At 41.7% G+C, this 21,721-nt stretch overlaps 1 protein-coding gene across 1 annotated transcript in view; it reads right to left on the bottom strand.

Annotated features, from left to right (window-relative positions):
- Nucleotides 1-21,721, bottom strand: part of col23a1a (collagen type XXIII alpha 1 chain a) — a 113,793-nt gene that overhangs the window by 18,116 nt on the left and 73,956 nt on the right. Inside the window, 4 exon segments of the mRNA XM_062426062.1 lie at nucleotides 1,527-1,553; nucleotides 1,639-1,665; nucleotides 7,843-7,869; nucleotides 12,523-12,587. Coding sequence (XP_062282046.1) covers nucleotides 1,527-1,553; nucleotides 1,639-1,665; nucleotides 7,843-7,869; nucleotides 12,523-12,587 — 146 coding nt within the window.

Here is a 21,721-nt window from a genome sequence, read left to right as displayed (position 1 = left end):
GTCCAATGCTCACAAGTGGCACAAGAACCTCAAAATGTGCCAACACCACGAACCACAGACTCACTACAGACCCTCTGTAACTGTGACAGAGTGACAGAGAAAGAAAGAGAGGACTGAATGGAAACCTATCACCAACTACCTCTGATCCCAGCTACAGTCTGTCTAAAAGTGACTAAAGTGGGCAGAGACTTTTTCCACATCTCAATTTCTCTAAACTGTTCACTTCCTTTGCCCGTCCTCTATTTCACACACTCTTTCCTTCATGTTGCTTTCACTCAGCCCCCTGTCTCTAATTCGTCCATGCTATCTGCCTTGAAGCTTCCCTCTCATAATTTGTTCCCCTTTTTCCTCACGTCTTTTCTGTCTAGCAGACATTTTGCCTGCAGCAGAGCTCTAATTGTGTTCAGGGGTACGCAGCTGAAAAGGGACTCCAGTGGAGAGGATAAGCAGTAAATGTGACTGGCCACGTGATGACAGACAGCAGCTTATCTCCTGAACTGCTTTCTCCTTCAATTTGGGGAGTAGAGAAAGATGAAGAAAGAGGAAGTGAAAACTCATCTAGCACTACATTTGAAGGTGTGGGGCTTTCTTGATACCTCTTATCCTACTTTTAAATTTTAAGGTCATATTAATGTCATTGAACCTACTTTTCTCTTGTAAGTGTTGTACAAACAAACTTGTTACAGCAGTAAACACATTCTTGTGTCATCTATCAACAAATTAATCTTATTTTCTACAGTTTTCATCCTTAACCTCCTGTTTTCACTTCCATGCACTTCACCAGTGCTTTCAGGGAGGAGTACTGGTGAGCAGGTGGTCTGGGGTTTTACAGCAGACCCTCTGTGATGGTCCTCACAAAACACAGACCCAGCTTGAGATCTTCTTTAGCAGGAAACAACAGCTGAATGGTGTTTGATGGAGGAGCTATTCAAACACCTCTCATTGTGCTGTGAAAGGTTTATGTTTCAGCAGATGATCGTCCCTCTCTCAGTTGGCAAAGCGACCGGAGAGAAGGGCCTGAGGGGTGGATGGGGGGGAGTGGGACGGGTGTGTGGAAGGTACTGTAATTACTTTTTAAAGAGCCTCAGTTGTTGGTTAAAAACTCCATCTTCTCTCTCACTATTCCCACTGGTATGTAACCCATTCGCTGTGCTCACCCGTTTCCACACAATACCTGGGTGTGTCTGGCAGTGTGGCAGGGTTTCAGGGAAAGGGTGATGGATGGGACTCAGAGGTGAAGTGCAAAGGGGAATTCAGCACTTGGCTTAGTTGAGCCATGAGTCCCCTGTGGCCAGGAGGCCAGGGATGACTTAAGAGCTGGAACAAGAAACAAGATGGCTACCGTGGACTTTTCCCTTAGGAGCAGTAAAAATGATTGATGAGGTACAGAAAACTGTCATCTGTCTCACGGGCCAAATACCCACCTGGATATATTGAAAGTAGTCGAAATAGAAGGAATTGCTTCAGTGCAGTTGATATGTGATATTTGTAAAACAAGTCAAGACAACAGGTGCGTAATGGTGTACCTGACTTCCCTTGGGACCTGGTAAACCCTGAAAGAAGATAGAGTTAAATTAAACTATAGTCAGTCATTTACAGTAAAGCATGTTTTGTATGTTTCATTATGGGAATACTCACTGGTTTGCCATCCAAGCCAAGTGGTCCCTGTTTGAAGGCAGATAAAAGTAATTATGAAAAGACAAAACAAAGTTAAAGGTTGATACAAAACCATAAAGTGAACAATTTGATATTTTGGGAAATATGCTTATTTGTTTTCTTGCTGAGAATTAGACGAAGAGATCAAAATCACTCTCAAGTCTGTGTGTTAAGTGTGGTGCTAAAACAGAAGACAGCTTGCATAGCTTAGCTAATTACTGTGCCAAGCCAAGAAACAGTCCATTTTATAACAATCATTTCCATTTTTGTACAAATTAAAAACATGATATGATATGTTATGAGGCCTGGATGTGCTGGTAGATGTTGTAGGTTTTGTTTTCCTCTGCTCTGAGTGTTTATGCTAACACTAGTAACACAACACAGAACATAACATTCAGATTAGTTACTGAGGAACAAATCAGGCCCGACCTGTCGCTAAGAATAGTTCCTGAACAACTCTGAATTGAGGACTATATATAGTAGATGAATCATAATGTAATGATTAGTTTGTAGTTATGTGTGAATCGATCATACTGGCCAGTTTTCTAATGAGACATTACTGATTAACAGTCTCCTGGCTCACGTTAGCGTACAAATATTAGAGTGGTTTCAATCTGCTCATTTAACTCTCAGCAAGAAAGCAAATGCATCAATTAACAAAAATGTGAAACTATTCCACTACTGACTACATCTGCTGTGAATGAAGAATCTGATGAAGGCACTGTTTGTTTTAGTCCGCTGAATAAAACTATGTCACCCCTCAGAAACATCCTTATCCTTATTAACTGCCTGTTATTTATTAGTATGTCAGAATGTTTTAGTCTCCTCTCCGCATCTCTCAAGAAACAATGTAAATGATTTTAGCTTTGGAAAAACAGTTAAGTGGATTTGGCAAGACAAACATTTCAAGTGAAGAGAGTGAAAAGTGTGCTTGTAAACGACACAGAAACAGCTGCGATTATGGGAACGTTTAGGGTGAAAAAGGAAGGAAAAGGAAGAAAGTGTTTTTTAACTTTTTATACCAATGTACTATGTATATCCTGCCCTGTTTAACTCACATTACGACCTTTCCAGGTGGTTGTGGTTTATAATTATTCTTTGATTCACAGTGTAGCATTATAGGCTGTGATTGGATCTGGTCCAGCTGTATTATTGTGCCACACAACCCCACATCTACTCTGTGTGTGTGTGTGTGTGTGTGTGTGTGTGTGTGTGTGTGTGTGTGTGTGTGTGTGTGTGTGTGTGTCCGTCCCTGTCCAACCTCACCCAACTGCTGTAACAACAGTTGAAGTTGTCCACATTGTTTATACCTCCCAAGAAACAGCCGAGCAGTCATTGAACCTACTCTGCAAAGCAACACTCAGTTCAAAGGCACAAACCTTTAGAGCCTTACTTAAACATAAAGGAACAGTTACATCAAACTTTCCAAAAACACTTCAATGTGATGTATGTTGTAAATGTTGACTTCTTAATGACCGTACTCAATGTTAAGCTAACAGTTTTTACAGGGTCCCTTGAGTTGAGTGTTGCTCAACCCCTCATAGTCCTGGTGGCTCTCCAGACTAGAAACCATCATTAACAATTGTCTTCTCTGGCCTTGGAAGTCTAACATAACTCTCATCATCTCCCTGCTTTACTAGACCCTTGGGTGCTATCCAGCCTGAGGTCCTGTAGTGAAAAACCTACCACAGTGTCTTTGCTCCATGCTGTGACAAGTACGGACGAAAGGGGGAGAAGAGGAGAAGAGAAGAAGGATGGGGGAGTAAAAGTTTGGAGCTCATTAATAGTTCATGTAATAGTTTGCTGCCTCTATTCAGTCTTGTAATGGGATGGCACGGCTATAAACTCTCTTCAAAAACTTGCATGGTTAGTCTGTATAAAAAGATTTATTTAAAAAAAATATGGCCTTTGAGGCTCCTGGGCCTCTTTTGAAAATCAGCAGTAGGTGGTTGACTGGGGTGGAACAAATGACTGGCACCGATCAGAGGGCAATAATTTCACCATGCCTGTCTAAAGCTGAGAGGAGTGTAAGGGGTACAGATGTATTTTTCTGTATTTCCTTCACTGAATGCTACATACAATACAGGAGAGGTTATCATTTCATCACTCTATTAAATGCAACATGCTCTGGTTACCATTTGAGAAATCAAAGTATATGTCCCAGTGAATTTTTTATAAGTGACCTTGTCTCTGCATCTACTGTATGAATTGATATATACTGTATTTCTGCATGTATGAATGGGGTGCTATCTCTGCATCTGGGAGCATTTATCAGAGCCCGGCTCCTTCAAGACTCGTCAGGATGAGAAGATGAGGTGCACACTGTGAGGTCATCGGCTGCTGCAGAGTCTGAAGTGCAGGAAATAAACTGACTGATTTATGGCTGCTAACAAGGCACACAGTGGCCTGTGAACTGGAGGTACTCTGTCTGTATGTTCTCAACAATAAAACTGTATCTAGTATCTAGTATACAGTATATAACTTATATGACCTTACTTACTTGAATCCAGTATGGAATAAAATAAGATTACTGTAGTTACCTGGAGCAATAATTCAACTAACAAGACAGCAGCCCAGGAAGTTCTTCTGTGTCTGATAATAAGCTACTTTAAAATGTATGAGCCTTACTTAAATCAGCTCAGGATTCACAATGAACTTTTAATAAAAGCCAAGAGCAAAATGGGTTAATAAAAAAACTGGAGCCGTGGGAATTGGATTAAAACCAAACATTTGGGAATTTTGGGGGAAAATTTAATAATGGCTTTTTATGTGTGCATACTTCTAGTCTGCAGTGCCATCTTGTCCCACAGCGCCCCTCGGCAGATAAAAGAACATTTGGAGTCAGCATTCCCACCAGTTAGATGGCTTTTAAACACATTTCTGGAAAATAACTTGGCCTGCAGGAGGGCACAAGTCTGTGTCTATGTTTGTGTATGTGCATGCTCATACATGCATATGTGCCCGTGTGTGTGTGTCTGTGTATGTGTGTGTGTGTGTGTGTGTGTGTGTGTGTGTGTTAATCCCAATGAAACAGGGCAAGGGGTGTCTTTACTGTCTTTATTGTGCTCCCTATGGTGCAGACTCATAATTATCCAGTAGGGTGTAATTGTTGAGGATGCGGCGTGAAATGCTGGTGTCTGCACATCAGAGCAGACGTCTGAGCTAAACACACATGGTGATATGTCGCACACATCAGGCTCAATGATTTTAATGATGTGACATCAAGATGAAGGACCCTTTCCTCTCCTCTGGCTCTACTTTCCTTCGCTCTCTTTCACCCCTTGATATAATTATCTCTTCCTCTCTCACTGTGATTCACCAAGTCTCCTTTGTATACCCTTCCTGCCCTCCTCCTCTCCAGTTCCTGTCATGTTGCCGCAGGGGCAAAATCCACCCTATACCAAGGCTTGATGAGCATAATTTGTGGTACATGACATTAGCTTATTTAAAAAAAAAGCAGTGGCTGCATCCAGAACTGAAGAGCATAATAAAGCATACCAGAGTGCTGTGTGTTTGGGACAGAAAATTACTGACATGTTGTTGGGTGACTGTCTGGCTTTAATCTGTGCTCAGTGGCCTGGAAGGCTGAACAATGGAGGCCTTGGCCTGTTTCTGCTGAGTGAGGTCCACTGTCTGTCACAGGCTGGCACTCTTGTATAAACACGCTAGTGGCTGGGCACACTGGTGACTGTGCATATGATTGAGAATGAATTGGTGCATGTGGGTGTGTGTTTACCCCTTCTGCACTATTCTGTCAGTATTTCAGACTTTGATTGTTTGACAGTGGGAAGGCTCGTTTCTGAAACTCAAACCCCTCGCCTGTGATTTATGAGAGGAAGGATTGACAGGGGTTACGTGAAGAGAGAAAACATACATCAGCACGCACAAACACACACACACACACACACACACACACACAGTTATCACAGTGTTATGCTTGAGATTCACAGAAACCACATGTCGTTAACATTGTTTATCATATTACTAATGCTTCAGTGAAAGTGGCCTGTTGCATGCATTAGTCCGATGAACTTAACGCCTGTGAGACATGTGTACACCACCTGAATGAAGGGCAACACATGCACGCTCACGCACTGGCATACATGCATAAACACATCTTATATAAAGGTTGTTATGTTCATACTAGTCAATTATGTGTTAATGTGTCTGCACACGGCTACACGATTAAACGGAGGGTTAAAAGGTTTAAATTGGCCTTCAATTAAAGTAACAGAGGCATATTAAAGGTAATAGAGGGCAAGAAAGAAAAGTACTGGAAAGGGATCTAGCTGTTTGTCTTAAAGGGAAAATAAAGAAATGTTTCTGGCACAAATCACTGGCACAGCACAGTTAGCACCGCGGTACTTTCCGGAAACTGACTCGATTAATTTGTGCTGATGCGCACATGCTTGCTCCATATGAGCAGCTCATGTAAGAGAAGTTATTGGTGTGAAAACATATCATACAGAGACACACTCACGTGCACGAAGACTTCTGACTACTTCCTTCTGGCCTTTGTTATGGAGATATACATAAACTATGGGTGGTTGCATAGAGTTCACACACATCAGCACATATGGACACAGATACACAAACACTGCTACCAAATAGGAAAAATGCCCCCTTCTTCAGCATCGGTGCGGGACACTTGATCATCTCAGTTGCTGTAAAATTAAATGATATGCTGTCTATGTTAATTGCCAACATGATTAATCTACTGTTGTTTCACTGTAACTTCATACACACAGCGTCCAAAGTTATCCTCTGCTCATACCCACGCTTACGCATCATAACAGGAAGCTGTCTCTTATATTTAGGAAACAGAGCTCCTCTAGTTGTAGTATTGTTTTATCTATGCAATTATAGAGCTTTAAGGATTGGTTTCATTATGCTAACAAGACTGGGAGGGATTACCCAGATTATGTAGCTTTAAAGCATGACATTACATCATGTGATTAAGCAGATGTTGTAAAGTTAAAAAGTACAACAACACTAAAATGTGCCAAACCTTTTGGGATATCTAATGAATACAGTGACAGAGAGACCAATAGAGTCACAGGCAAACAAACACAAAAGTTTCACACACTTTTCTTGTGCTCTCGGTCCACCTGTGTGTAATTAGCAGCAGGCATTTCCCGTCAGGAGGGCTGTGCAGTGCCAAGCAGACTGGGAATCTGACTGGGAGAGAGCCCCATGGGGAATGAACTTCCCAAAATTCCCAGTGAGACAACATACAGGACGACGTGAACGAGACGCCGTGGAACACAACACCAGGCGACTACCGTGGGTCGCTGTGGCAACCAGACAGCAGGGTTACACGATAGCAGGACAGAGTGTCCCACAGAACATGGATCCTGCACAGGCTAATATTCCATATTAAGCTTGTGAACAGCAACACTATGCAGGCATCTAGTTCAGATAAATCCATCTGCTCATACAGCCTATGATGATGAGAGTGTATCTGTATTGTTTGATGAGGATTTCATGATTGCTAAACCACAAATCAGCTACAGAGCCATGCGCTGTTCTGTCTCAGCAGTGTTGAAAAACTCCAGGGTGTATTGGGCCACTAGAGGCTGCTGTATCTCTGGATAACACAGGAATTGGCTAACAGTGTTGTGTTCTTCTCATTGGTGAAAATCAGGGATCTGCTTTGCATTCAGTAGTTACGAATATACAAAGTAATTCTATTCAAACATTATTAAATCCAATTTAAAAGCTGAAGGGCATGATTTGTGCCAGTGGATGAATGTTTCACATTTTGTGCCCATGTGGTTTATGTTTACTGATTGTATCTTCACAAAATTGCCCAGTTTATGGCTCTTTATGTTTACTCATTTTCATACAAGCACTAAATATATTTGATATGCCTTGACATCATCCTGAAAAGAAAATGTTTACTGTCAAAGGACTTTGGTGTTATCTAACCACTCCAAACAATGTTTCTCTGTGTGAAAATATTTGTATCTACACGTCTTATTCATGGGGCAGGATACACTAGTGGTGAAGAGCATATGGAGAGGTAAAGGTAATTTCTTGATAAAAAAGAGCAGAGAGAAAATAAAGACAAAGGTCTAATAAAGCTGTGTAAAAAGTTGGAATAAATATGCAGTACAGCAACGGGGAGAAGAGACACATGATTGGGTGAATTGAAGAGTGACAGGATAAATAACAAATCAAATTTACCGGGTATCCATCCCGTCCAGCCTTGCCCTGGTGAGGTTAGAGATTAAAGCATGAAGCATTGAGAGGTTAGAACAGAAACCAACCGCTGCACACAGCGCACTGAAAATGTATTAACTTCCACTTCATACTGAGAGAAAGCAAGTATTTAATTATATTCAGGATGATTGATCAGTTTTTACTGATTTAAATAGATGAGATGAACAAATCAGTCCAATTAACTAATTTACTCTTTATGGAATTATAAAGAGATGCTTTTCTTACACTACCATTTCACTCCTAGCATGACGTTTTATGCCTATTATTTTATCTTTTTGACACCTGTTTAGATTTACTGTCAGAAGTGATATCTGATTTTTGTGTTTACATAAAATTTGCATTTAAATCAAATACTTAAGGTTTCATGCTTGACTCTGGTGAGTGCAACGCAGAGACAGACAGATTACTACTTTGTGGAGTTGCAGGTGATATTCCTTTGGATTCCTTTATGGGTTATAGGCAGGTTTTTGGGTGTGCTTGGGAACAGGAGTTATACATCGTTTCATGCACACTAAGTGTAAACCAGCTGCAAAGACAGTTTTCGCTGTTGAAACCTTTCACTGGATTTCCTAAATGTCAGCCGGAACATTTCTCCACTCTGATATTTCCGGAACATCCTTAATGTGTTTTTTGGTCCATTTCTGCTGCTGCATATCTGATGTTTACCACATGTGACCAAACATATTTTAAATCAAAAAATAAAATAAAATGTGTTACTTTTCCCAAGTTGGTCACACAAACTTATACATTTAAATCCCAATATCCCAAACCTGAAGGCAGCAGTGGTCTCTAGTTAGTCTTTGTGTAAGTGTTGGTGTGTGTGTTCTATCTGTTGTGTGCGTGTGTGTGTGTGTGTGTGTGTGTGTGTGTGAGAGTGGCAGCAGGAGTTATAGCCCACAGAGGAGAGTAACTTGCTGCTAATAAGTCACCGCTCCCTAAACATCACTGCGGAACACACACACGCACGCACGCACGCACGCACGCACGCACGCACGCACACACACACACGCACGCACGCACGCACGCACGCACGCACACACACGCACGCACGCACGCACGCACACACACACACACACACACACACACACACACACACACACACACACACACACACACACACACACACACACTTCCCTAGGTGGTCCATTTATTGCTGTGCCCTGTGAGTGCACATGTGTGAGTGAGTCTGTGACAATTTGTGTGTCTGTTTGTTCGTGCTTTCCTGTAGGAGAAAAGTTGAATTTGGCTGCAATCGTATTGTATTGAGCACAGTGAGGGATGATATACTGTATGAGTGAGTTTGTGAGTGTGTATGCATGTTTAATGTCAAAAGAAAGTACCAGCTCCATAGGTTGACCTTAATACTACCTGGATGAGAAGAAATTTTACTTACAGGAGTTCCTGAAAAAGAAAAAGAGAAATCAGGCATTAGAAAGTAAATTCTGTTCATCTTTACTAATGCATGAAGTACAATGTCTGAGTTATGGTAACTTCTGGTTAGTACAGCCATCAATTCCTCAAAACATTGGTACACAAAATAAAAAAATAAAAACCTGCACATGCAATGTGGTTTGTTAGATGATGACTGTAATTAACCACTTAAATATGCTACAGAACAAGCTCATTAGAGCTGCTGCCAATGGAGTTTGTGGTGTACTCGTTATGATAAGCAGACTTCTGGATAATGGGTCATGTTTTGCATTAGAATATGAAGTCATGTCAAGGCTTTGTTTCCAAAGAAGATATGGGTGTATTAGATGGAGGACAAACAGGGAGTGAAAAGGTTGGGGTGTGCTGGCAGACAGCGTGTCCCTTTAAAGCCTAAAAAAAGATGTCTCAAAGTTTTTCTGCAGGGCAGATAGATCTGATTGAAATGCTCTGATGTTGAGCCTCAGCGCAGAAAGTACATTCTGCTTTTCATACTGTGCCTAACCAAAAACAACAGTAATGATCAAAGGACTCTTGCTCTTAGTGGTCTGATTGGAATATTGTTATAAAAAACATTCTTTAAATGTGAAAGACCGAGGGCACTATTAAACCACTCATACCCCTAAAAAGTGAATATTTACTGTACATGATTTGGCCATTAAAACTATTATATTAGTGATTGGTTCATATTCATCTGATTTATATTTAAAACCAATCATGATGCTGATTTATGTGATCATTAACACAATTACAGTCTAAGGCACGATTTGGAGCGATGCCACCATTGCAGTTCTGGTACAACACAGCTCATCAGCATGGATGCAAGATTAAACATTTACATAAACCCAACAAGATTGAAAACAGACTTCTTCTATAGGGAAAAGTGGGTTATTTCTGGTGTTGTGTTACTATTTAAACACACAAAAAGTCCTGCTATCATGACCAGAATCTATGTGAGCCTTGAAGTTTGTTATTTGATTCAAGGGAAAGGGCAGTTTCAGGACAAGATAAATAGAAAAACAGATGAAAAAATGGAGGTGGTTAGGAAAAGGAAGGTGTCAGGAGAAGAAGAGGAGAAAGGTGTTGGGGTTTATGAGGCATGAAGACCCAGTCCATCAAATTCAGCTGTGTCTAGACGAGGATCTCCTGGGCCAGACATTAGGTAAACAAATGGACCCTGACTGAAGAGTTACGCAGTAAAAGCAGCCTTAAACACTGGACTTGAGACAGGTGTGTGTGTGTGTGTGTGTGTGTGTGTGTGTGTGTGTGTGTGTGTGTGTGTGTGGAGACTAATGAGAAAGAGAGACAGAGAACAAGAGAATAGAAAAGGAAAACAAGTAACAGAACAAATAGAGAGAAAATAGTTGATGCAAGAGACATGGCAACATTTGAAGATGCTCAACAACCCTGTCTGCCCTCTTTCCTGTTATTAAACTTCATCTTTCTGTTCCTCCACTCTCTTGTTTTTCTGGGGAACTCTTCTGGTCTTGTAAAAAGTTGTCCCTTAGTCATGGCACAACCTACCCCTACACAGTAACCCAGGCTGCAACATGAGGATGCAAAGCTAAACAACAAGCAAGCGAGTACCTAAACAAAACCAAATCGCCCTTTTAGATACAGACTCCTGCCACAAACAGTCAGCAGCCAATGAGTGTCCGACCTTAGCTGAAGCCTAAATAGCAGGCTTTCTCATGACGTTAATCCTACTGAAAAAAAACAAAAAAAAAACAAGCGGCTGTAAATACATCACATAAATCCCTGATGAAAAACATGGCCATTTAGATTTCTGCAGTCAATGTTGATTAAGATGTAGTTAGGTAGTTGAGTGTGGTGATATCCAATCCACTATTTCCCTAAACAAATCCCATAAAAAGGCGAAAACCCACAATGAACTGATCCCACTAACAATGTCTGTGTATGTGTAGCCAAAGCCTTATAGCTTATTACTCTGTGCCACTGAACTCTACTGCTGTCAAAAAAACACATCAGCTTCACTGACTGACTGTTTTAGGAAATTATTACTTATACTTAAAAAAACAGTAGAACATACGTGTGATTTGTTTTCATCTTCATTAGAAATAAATGAGCCTGAGTGTTGACGGGCTGGGGAAGTTGAAGAGGCAAACTAACATATTGTTGGTTTTGGTCTTTTCATGAAATTTGTTGATGATAAAAAATATATAGAATACTGCCTTATATTGTCTTATATTAATCTATCAAGATTTCTGATATAAAGGCAGTACAACGTATGAAATGTGTATTTCTCTCAACTCATCATTGAATATTGCATTTAAATTAAAATGAAGTCAAAAGAGAAGTTAAAATAAACATCTTGCAATAATGTATTTTAAGGTACTTTACTGCTTTAGAGAATGAGCGTAAGATTCTCCAGAAGGATCTTAGTGTATCAAGAGCAATAAAACTCACCGGTGATTGCTCACTGAGTCAGCATGTTCACAGGAGCAAATCTCATCTACTAAATATCCACAACAATGAATCACAGCCAGATTGGAAGTTTCCCATCTGACACATATCCTGCAGAATAGCTAGTTTTGATAAAATCGTCTACTATTGTTGCACCGTGGTTTGGTGGAGTCAACACTTAATAATAAAACATTTCAAATTAAGGTAAGTCAAACTTAAACATCTGCTTCATCTGTCGTGATGAACTATTGTGTAACAGGAGTTATGTCTCCACACTGTTTTGGTTCTTCGTCGAGTGTTTTGTGGTCTGGATGGAGGGAAAAAGCAACACAATAATGGTGGGTAGTGATGTTGGCAAGGGAGAATCTCATTAGGCTCGTACTACTGCAGCTGCTACTGCTCAGTGAGAACAACTGACATCTGGGCAAAGTTAGTGCAAACACATGGCCAAGGTTAGCACTACGTCGGCGCAAATAGGGAGGTAAAGGGAGAAGGGGCCAACTGCAGCCCATCATCCACTGGCCTGACTCATGGGTCACTGCAATTACTGGCCCTCGAACCTATCCAGTCACCCAGGAAAAAAAGAGAGTGAGTGGGAGCTAGCAGGACAGAGATGAAGAAAGAAGAGAAAAGTTTACATCTTCCAGGAAAGTAGAGAGAGAACAAAAGAAAGAGAGAGAGAGAGAGAGAGAGAGAGAGAGAGAGAGAGAGAGAGAGAGAGAGAGAGAGAGAGAGAGAGAGAGAGAGAGAGAGAGGAGCAAGAGAAGGAGAGAAGAAATAAACAAACAAAGCAGGTGGTGGGCGTCACTTACCAGGGTCCCCTCTTCTTCCCATCCTTCCACGCTTTCCTGGAGGCCCTGTGAAAACACACAGACAGAGCAATAAATCCCCCAAATCAGCACTGCAGGCATGAGTAGAGAACAACCGAGCGTTGCTTGTTGTTTCGCTGCTGGTGATCATGAGTTGGCTGGCATTAAGTCTGCATAAGCTGGCACGTGATACACCACATCGTGTGGTAGTCCAAAACCGGCTGGAGTTCAGTGACGTAAGCATTAATTCAGGTGCTAGGAATAAAAACAAAAAGATAGAAAGATCCCGTCACACTCAGAACCAAATGGACTGTGTGATTTTATTTGGAGCTGAACATGCTGGACCCTCGGGCGTGTTTACGACCAATTCTCCCCTCACTCTGGCTGCAGCTGAGGTTCATCAGACCTATTCCTCACACTCCACCATATTTCCGGTAAAAGCTTTCCTGCTGTTGATGGAGAAGTCTGGTTAAGTTTTGGGAAATAGCAGGAGGGCTGTAGGGAAACCCGGAGATGATGTGGCCAACTAAGGTTCTCGGACCTCATGCTGCTGCAAGACCATGAATCATTTCTATAACACCGTTGATTTGCATCAGCGTCTGCCAGGTCATTTGGCAGAGCTATTGTTTTATAAGGTTTCTGCTCAGCCCCATAAAGAGCTTGTCTCTCCATGGCTTAAAAGCCCCTTCTATGTAGCACCTTACTTCTCCTGTCTCTCTTTTCATGTGCCCACCTTCCCTTACTCAGTTCTGTTCTTGTGATGTAATAGGAACCATACCGGGTACCGTTCCTGATGCTAAGTGGTTGTGGCTGCAGACATGTTTTCCCTATTGTCATTATTGGAGTTATTGTAGCGGCTTAATCACTTCCTGACTCTGCCAGCCCTTTCAAAGAGAGCTCAATTGTGCTCCTCCACCTCCTCCTCATGTCTACCTCTCCCACTTCTTTCATCCCTTCTTCCCACTTTTTTCAATGCAGCCGCAGTAAGGTATTAATGACTTTGGAATTGAAGAAATTAAACACATATTACGAAAAGAGTTGCCTGTCTCCAAGCTTAGGGAGCCAGTGAAGTAAAATGTTGAGAGAGAGAGAGAGAGAGAGAGAGAGAGAGAAAGAAAGAAAAAAGAAAACAAAAAACCCAGTGTAACAATGGAAATGGAAAATGAGTGCAGCTGTGCACCTATTGACTCTAATTTAAAATGTACGTTTGAATAATTTTAATCATTTAACACCTCCACAGTTTCAAACCTCAAACACAGATGCCAACTAACACACACACAGACACACACACACACACACACACACACACACACACACACACACACACACACACACACACACACACACACACACACACACACACACACACACACACACACACACACACACAAATACACACACACACACACAGACACCCTGCCAGCAACAACATTTACATTAATAGTCCCCATATTCCACAGTAGGATCTACTTCCACTGTTTCAGCCCCCGCAGCCATAAACAGCAGCATAGAGCTGTTCTGCTGGGGCTGAGGCCTCTACAGGGGCCGGGGCATTTCCCTGGAGCTGGAAGGGTGGAGATGGGGAGGACGAGGTGTAATGGAGGAGAGAGGAATGCGTAAGGGAGTGGTGGGATGGGAAATGGGAAATTTGATGGGAGGAATGGAGAGGAAGATATTTTGCACTTACAGTAGAGATGACAGGAGAGCCCAGAAGGAAAGATGGCATAAGAGCAGTGGCACATAATTGGATGAATGAAGTCAGATGCTTGCATGGCTTCATAAATCCTTCAAAAATACTTGTATAACATGGTAAATGGGCTTTTAAAGTGTCTCCTCCAACAGGGATATGCATTATGGAATATGGGTCATTGGGGGCCTATTTCGGCTCTACCTTTATTTGAGACATAAAAGGCAGCTGTTGGCATGTTGACTGCAAAACGCTGGAGACGTGGGCATCAGAGTGACTGAAAGGTGGGACTGAGATTAGTCCTGAGTGGCCAAGTTAAGGTTGAATGGAGGTGGATGATGTTAAACTGATGTAGGACTGGATTGACTGGAGGAATTAATGGGAAAAACTGGAGAGCAGAGTGTGTGTGTGTGTGTGTGTGTGTGTGTGTGTGTGTGTGTGTGTGTGTGTGTGTGTGTGTGCTTTTAAGTGTGGAAGTTGCTCTGATTTCTATTCCAGGAGAAAGAGTGAACGCATATCCACTGAGATACATACCTACAAACAAACAAACATAAACACACAGACACATGACATGACTTAGGTGTCAGCACTGACTTGTTGTTTCACTGTGACATACCGGGTTCTGAAAATGTCACTCAAGTGCACCAAAATAGAAACAGTGTGTACATTAGAGAGAGAAAGAGATGGTGGATCACGTCTTACGCAATGTGTACACCAACACAGTAAAAGACTGTATCATAATTTGATTATACAGGTTTCACAACCTTCGACAAATGAAGACTGTGAATGATTGGTTATAATACAGAGTAGAGTGCAAAGGTGCAGAGATAGAGGGGACTGCAGTAAAGCAACAACAACAAAAAAAGATATGTAGTACAAGATAGGATGATAAGTGCTGAACAAGGAGGCTGCCCTTCACTGTGTTGAAAAACACCCAAAGAAAGAAAAATAAAGCTACACAAATGCCCAACCTCTCGAAAGAAACCAATATCCTGTGCATAGATTTCTCTGTGAGAGACACATCAGTTGTCATGACTATGTATATGAGCATGTAAACGGCTCCCTGGGATGATAATACACACACATACACACAGAATGCACTGCATTTGAACTTTGCTAACTCTGGAAGGCTGTGTGTACATGTTTGCCTGTAGCTGAAAGTTAACCGCTCATTTTCTATATGTGGGGTCCAAAGTTTGACTGGAAGCCAGCTAGCAGGCCATCCCTTCCTTGGGCTGTATGTGTGAGTCTGAGACTGAGAGAAAAAAACATATGGATCGCTGCCCAGGTTCAGCATCCTTCATTATCAGATGTTTAAGTTAGCGACCGGAAAAGTCCCCATGCTTAACATCGCAGTCCTGCACGCACACACACACACACACACACACACACACACACACACACACACACACACACACACACACACACACACACACACACACACACACACACACACACACACACACACACACACACACACACACACAAACAAACAAACACACACACACACGCACACACCCTTTTTCTCTAAATCCTTTATAGCAACATTTCTCCAGTGAATGTTACCAAATGCTTCCTGGTGTCTTCCTTGCATCTATATGACCTTTGCTGTGGAGCCTGCTGAAGACAGACACACACTCATCCTTCCATCCTCCATCTGCTCTGTCTGTTTCTCATAACTGTTCGGCTTGATTTAGCTACTGTGACATTTCTTGCAAACAAAGTGCTGCAAGGGAACAAAGCGTTGGATTGGTGGAATACCGACCCCCCTCGCCCCCTTTCTCTTCTTTTAGGCCCCATTTTGTTTAACCCAACAACTGGGAGCAATAAAGAGCCAAATGAAAATAGCAGAATGTGATACTCTGTATGCACAACCACAGCACTTACATCCATCCATCTATCCATCTGCCCCCCCCCACCCCACCCTCTACTGTTGCATATCCTCCTTCTCCTCCTGCGACAGGGGAAAATTTAATTTAAATGGAAAGGAAGAGAAAGGTGGGGTGGGAGTGTGGAGAGGAAGGGTGTAAGTAAGGAAGGTCAACTTCTTGCTTCCATGTTAGCCTGAGGCGATGTGTCTCTGCAGCACCTCCTGTCTCACTTATTTTTCCTACTTAAGAATGGTATTTAATTAAAAAAAAATCCCAGTAGCAGATTTCCCTCTAATTACAATCACAACATTTGGAACAAACTAAAAAAATCAGGCCTGGTTTTGACAAAAAAACCCTGCATTTTATGTCAATCATTGCAGAATGGACAGAAATAATCTTAAGGTTTTGAGTGGAGAAATATTAATAAAACATACAGCATTTGTTTAAAATTACCAAGTGAGCTGTTTTACTATTTTTAAAGACTGATTTCATTTGCACATAATGAAACTTCTCAGTCACTTGGTATCATTGAACATGTTTACTGACATAAGATATGAGGATGTGAGGACTGCCCTTCTTTTGTTTTGTCTCAGCACAAATGGGCACAGCTGTTTAGCTTATTTGCCTAAAACAACACAACTTCTCCTGATGTGACATTGATTCCCTGTGTTTGTCCAACGTTTGTTCCAATGACACAGGGGACACATGCTGGGGAAGTAAACAGCAACAGAAAGTGAAATAAGACAACGGATGTGATTCATATGGTGGTGATTCATCCTCCAGCTGCCCCGTGTCTCTCCTGGGTCAAACCGGGTTCAGCCTCTCAGACAGGGTTCTTACCAGTCCAGTCACACAGTGGGCACTACCAGATAACCAGAAACTGGAAACAGTTACCTGCAATACACCTGCATCACTTCAAATCTCCCTGTGCTATTTATGATTTACAAAGCCTGCTGTACATTTTTCAAATGCTTCAAAGAATTATCTCATAATGTCCAGCATCAGTGTTGGTAACATTTTATCCACTCAACATTAACAATTAAACATTAACTAAATGTGGAAATTATTAGGAAAAATGCTCCTCATATCGACTTTCAGTATATTTAGTAGAATCCACATCTTAAAAATACTTATCACTTTCTCTTCATCAGATGCTTCACCTTTGTGAATTGTGCAGGTTTTATGAGGGAAATCAATGAGGGATAATGATTTTCACTTGAATTTGCGTCATAAGGGTATTTGTTTTAATAAAACTAATGTGCAGTATGTATCTATGAGGCTACTTAACTTATCAATAAATACTTGCAAATATGTTTTAGAATAGATTATACCAATGCCGACAGCAACAACTGGCATATAATGTGCTATAACTCACAAACAATTGTTTTTATTTTTCAAAGTTTGTCAAGGTTAGAAGAATTTGGCCCTTTGCAATAACTTTTCAGTTTCAGCCCTGCAAGCAAGATGTGACAATAAACCACCAGAGGTTCTGCTAATCAGAGTCTCAGTTTAGTTTGAGAAAGCAGAATAACTATTTACATCAATGCACCTGTGAAAAACTAGAATTACAATTTCAATATAATCTAATTTAACTCTCACAAACACGATGAACAAACACATCACTACCATGAACCATTATTCTTGTAACTTATATAAGTAATAGGTAGCCATTAATAGAGCATACAAACTCTGCCTGTGGTGTGGACTATACTTCACCTCTCTCATTGTTGAAATGTGGTTAAAGAGAGATGCTATGCAGTAAACATCAATTGTGGTATTCATGCAAGAGTCATCTGTGATTGGGAAATAGGAAGCCGAGAGCACATCAGTACCAAGTCGACCTTCCTGTTTTACTTTCAGCATCAAGCGTTGCGTGACTGCAGGGTGGATTTTCTCGGAGCTGGGTGAGAGGCTGTCTGTATATCTGAGAGTGTATTTGTGTGAGAGAAGGGTTGCCGATTTCATGCCCATGCAAGTGTGTTCAACATATAGTTTTCCTGACACGCTCTGTCAAGGCTGAGTGACACTGCTGTAAACCTGTGAGTGTGTGTGTGTGTGTGTGTATGCATGCAAGTTCTTACAGCTGCAGGGTTGTTTAGGTGTTTATGTCTGCTGCATAATTCATTTGCTCCTAATGAGCACCATCTATGAAAAGCTCATCAAGCCTGCAGATATTTGGGTTTCTAGTCTCTGGCAGGTCATTTGTGTTTTTGGTGTGACTGAATGCGTCTTTTGGAAAACTTTGATTATGTGTTTATATTTTCTTGAGAGCATGCATGTTTGAAACAGAACCAGAAGGTGGAAACAGGAAACTATAGAGCTCTGCTAGTCCACTCTTGTGATGTCCAGCAGGTGGTTCATGTTGATTGGCAGGCTGGTGCTGAAAGGCTGCCTGGGTAGTCACTGTGTGTCATAGCTAATGAAAGGCGAAGGCACAGACGAGCCCACCCCACACAGAGAGACAGTCCCAGTCAAAACAATGAGAGCGGCCTAGCAAAACACAGCCAGCACCAGCCGAGCACTGCAAATAAGAGCAGATCACAACAAAGCCGACAAGAGCATCCAAAGTTCAGCGGTCAGAAGACAACGGCTTTGTCCTCAGGTGCTACCTGCTGTGTTACATTCTCAGAAAAGGTGGTCTGAGGATTGACATGAGTGTATAGCCAAGGTCATTACACATCTTGCCTCATCTCTCTGTGTTAAGTAGACACATTAATGAAATACATGGCATTCACTGTGTTCCTTCACTGAAGTTGTTTTTAAGAAAATAGCAGAGGCGGAAAACCCTGAAAAATGTTAAGAGCTTGGATGCCCAGAGTTTGTTATGAAGTAAATACAAGCATGTCTATGAGTCTATGTTTGTGCTTATCCTTTTTTTCTTTTCTTTTTTGGAAAGAATGCCCTTGCGTGACAATGCTTTAAATGAGTTGACCCCAGATAAACAAACCCTAGTCGGCTGCAAGTGAATCACATGCGTACATACACCTTCACATTTAGATGTGTGTTTATTGATGCGTGTCATGTTGACGTGTATGAGAGAGGCTTGGTTTTCTGCATAATTGAGACTGGCTGCTGGGTGGCACTTCCATTAGAAGGGACTATAACCACAGACATTGGAATTTGGGTGCTTTTAAGCGTGCAAAAATGATCAATCCCCACAGCTCTGCATTTACACACACACACACACACACACACACACACACACACACACACACACACACACACACACACACACACACACACACACACACACACACACACACACACACACACACACACACACACACACACACACACCTATCTAGTATCTTAGAATAAGTCTGAGTCGCACTGGGTATTGAGAAACCTTCTATGACGAATTGCCACCCTCAGATGTGAGAACCAGCAAATACCATAACGAATGGGAGATGTGGCTGAAGGAAGGGGACAGTAGCTATTGGTGCAATGTTGAGGTGAGAATGAGGGTTATGTTTGCAGATAATATCAGGTTGGGGCCCACAAATGCTGCAACAACTTCCAGGAAGCCTAGAGGTGTGAAATCCAGTCCTAAGGGAGAATAAACACGAGGGTTAACACAAACTGACACACACGTAGAGCGGGGATTAAGAGAAAACACGGGTCACCTAAAGGGGCATGAGCCTTCAAGTGGCCTGGCCGATGGCAAGATCATGTCTTGAAAGTACCCGCCTGCTGTGTGCTTCCTTTAAGCATCTGGATAACATTATTACGATTGATAAGAATGCTACGTGTTATGTGATCGATTGATTTAAGATGAATCTATTAGACTCTTTAATGTGATGAACGTCAGCAGCATCATCATGTGCGCCATGGTAATTTGACAAGGATATTTTGAAGTGTTGGTTTCGTCTAGTGCCAGTCTATGTTGAATGGTGGTCTGTAACAGGATAAAATGCTCTTTTATCTTTGTATCCTTTATTCATTCATAAAATGTGGTTCTAGTTTGATGTTCTGGAACATGTTAGAGCAAAACCAGAGACATGGGCATGGAGGGAACGGGGGGTTGGGTCTTCAAGTGTAAAGGAATAAAGAGAAAAGTGCACTAATACCATGACTTTAAATGGAAACTGCAGTATTTGTGTGTGGCTGTAACAGAAGACATTGTGTGGGGCAATGTGTGGGCTACGAGGAAACATGGGGTGAATGTTCAAAAGCGAGCTTTAGTCCAGCTAGTCTCCTTCTCTAACCCTGACAGCTTTGCTGGAAAGAATTCCACCCTCTGCTTTCCTCTTGGTTTTCCTCAAACCCAGTTCCAGTCAACTGTAGACTGTAACTGAACCAATTCAACTCTTCACCATTACCTGTAGTTATATACCTTTTCACAGATTTCTCACCCCTGATGCCCTTTGCCATTACCTTAAGCTAGCTTCTTATCCTGGTTTATGTCTCCTCTTCTCTCACACCTGAAACATACAGGCTAATTACAGCCTCTGTGGAAGCCAAGGTGAAAGCTTACAGCCAGCCACGCACTCAGTGGTTCATGGGCAACGTGGGGCTGATTACACAGATGTGACTTGGCGTACCATAAGATGCTAAACTAAACACTAAACTGACATGCCAAGCACTATTGCCCATTCACAATGATGCATCCCTTTCCTGTTTTACTCCAACTTCCAACTAAACTTTTTTATTTGCATTTCCATGGTATAACCACTTCCCTCCACTCTACTTTTGAAGATTGTCTGAAACTAGGATCAGGGATGTACTGGCTAAACGTTTGAATATTTTGCACTAGTCCTAGACCTGAACACACTCCAATATAATCCTGCCGCTTCTTCTCTATTATCCTCCATCCCTCCATCAGTCCTGGTGTACAGTGCTTGGCCTGATCAATCCACTATGCACTAATACTGTTTTGTCTCTGGTCTGGTAGTAATTATATCCCGGTGCAAAGCCCTTCCCTCTGCCAACCCACTCACTAGTTTAAGCAAATAATCCCCAATGCCATCTGATACATGTGGATCAATGGCTGAGAATCAGCATTAATGAGGAATGGGCCCCCCAGCCAATCACTGAGGGATGTGATAGATTATGTGATTATGAGCAAAGCCAAATGAGGTGAACAAGCACAAATAAAATCAGCCACAATTCTTATAAGGGCGAGTGTTTGGTAAACATGGTGAAATTTTCTGAAACAGGGTACGTAAATATTTTTTTTATTACTAAAATAAAGAATTTTGAATAAAAGTTGTTCTGCACTGTAGGATAAGAGGCTAACTGGCAAGAAAATATCCATGTTGGAAAATATTCACGACTACTAAGTCCATTCATTGTAGGGAAAAGGAACTGCAATACATCTGCACTCCAGGGGGTCTTGGCTCAGTGAAAACAGGACACATACATATCCACCATGTGTGCACACATGGGACAAACTGGAGCACAGTGGATCTGAGATGTCAGCACATATATCAGCACCTCAGTATTGTTGTGATGGGAGACGTCAATACTTGTCCAAAATCCTGCTTTTCTATAGCTGTGACCTACTTGAGGGGTGTAACATTCACCCTCCTAAATATTATATTCTGTCACTTCTGGCTGATTCAGAGTCTAAAAAGGTGTGACAGAAAAAAAGGGTTGTAGGACCTGGTTGTTAAGCACAATTTGTG

The sequence above is a fragment of the Scomber scombrus genome, chromosome 9 (genome assembly GCF_963691925.1).
Source record: "Scomber scombrus chromosome 9, fScoSco1.1, whole genome shotgun sequence".
Classification (NCBI taxonomy): Eukaryota; Metazoa; Chordata; class Actinopteri; order Scombriformes; family Scombridae; genus Scomber; species Scomber scombrus.
The sequence above is the reverse complement of the archived record's forward strand: the minus strand, read 5'-3'. Positions and strand labels throughout refer to the sequence as shown.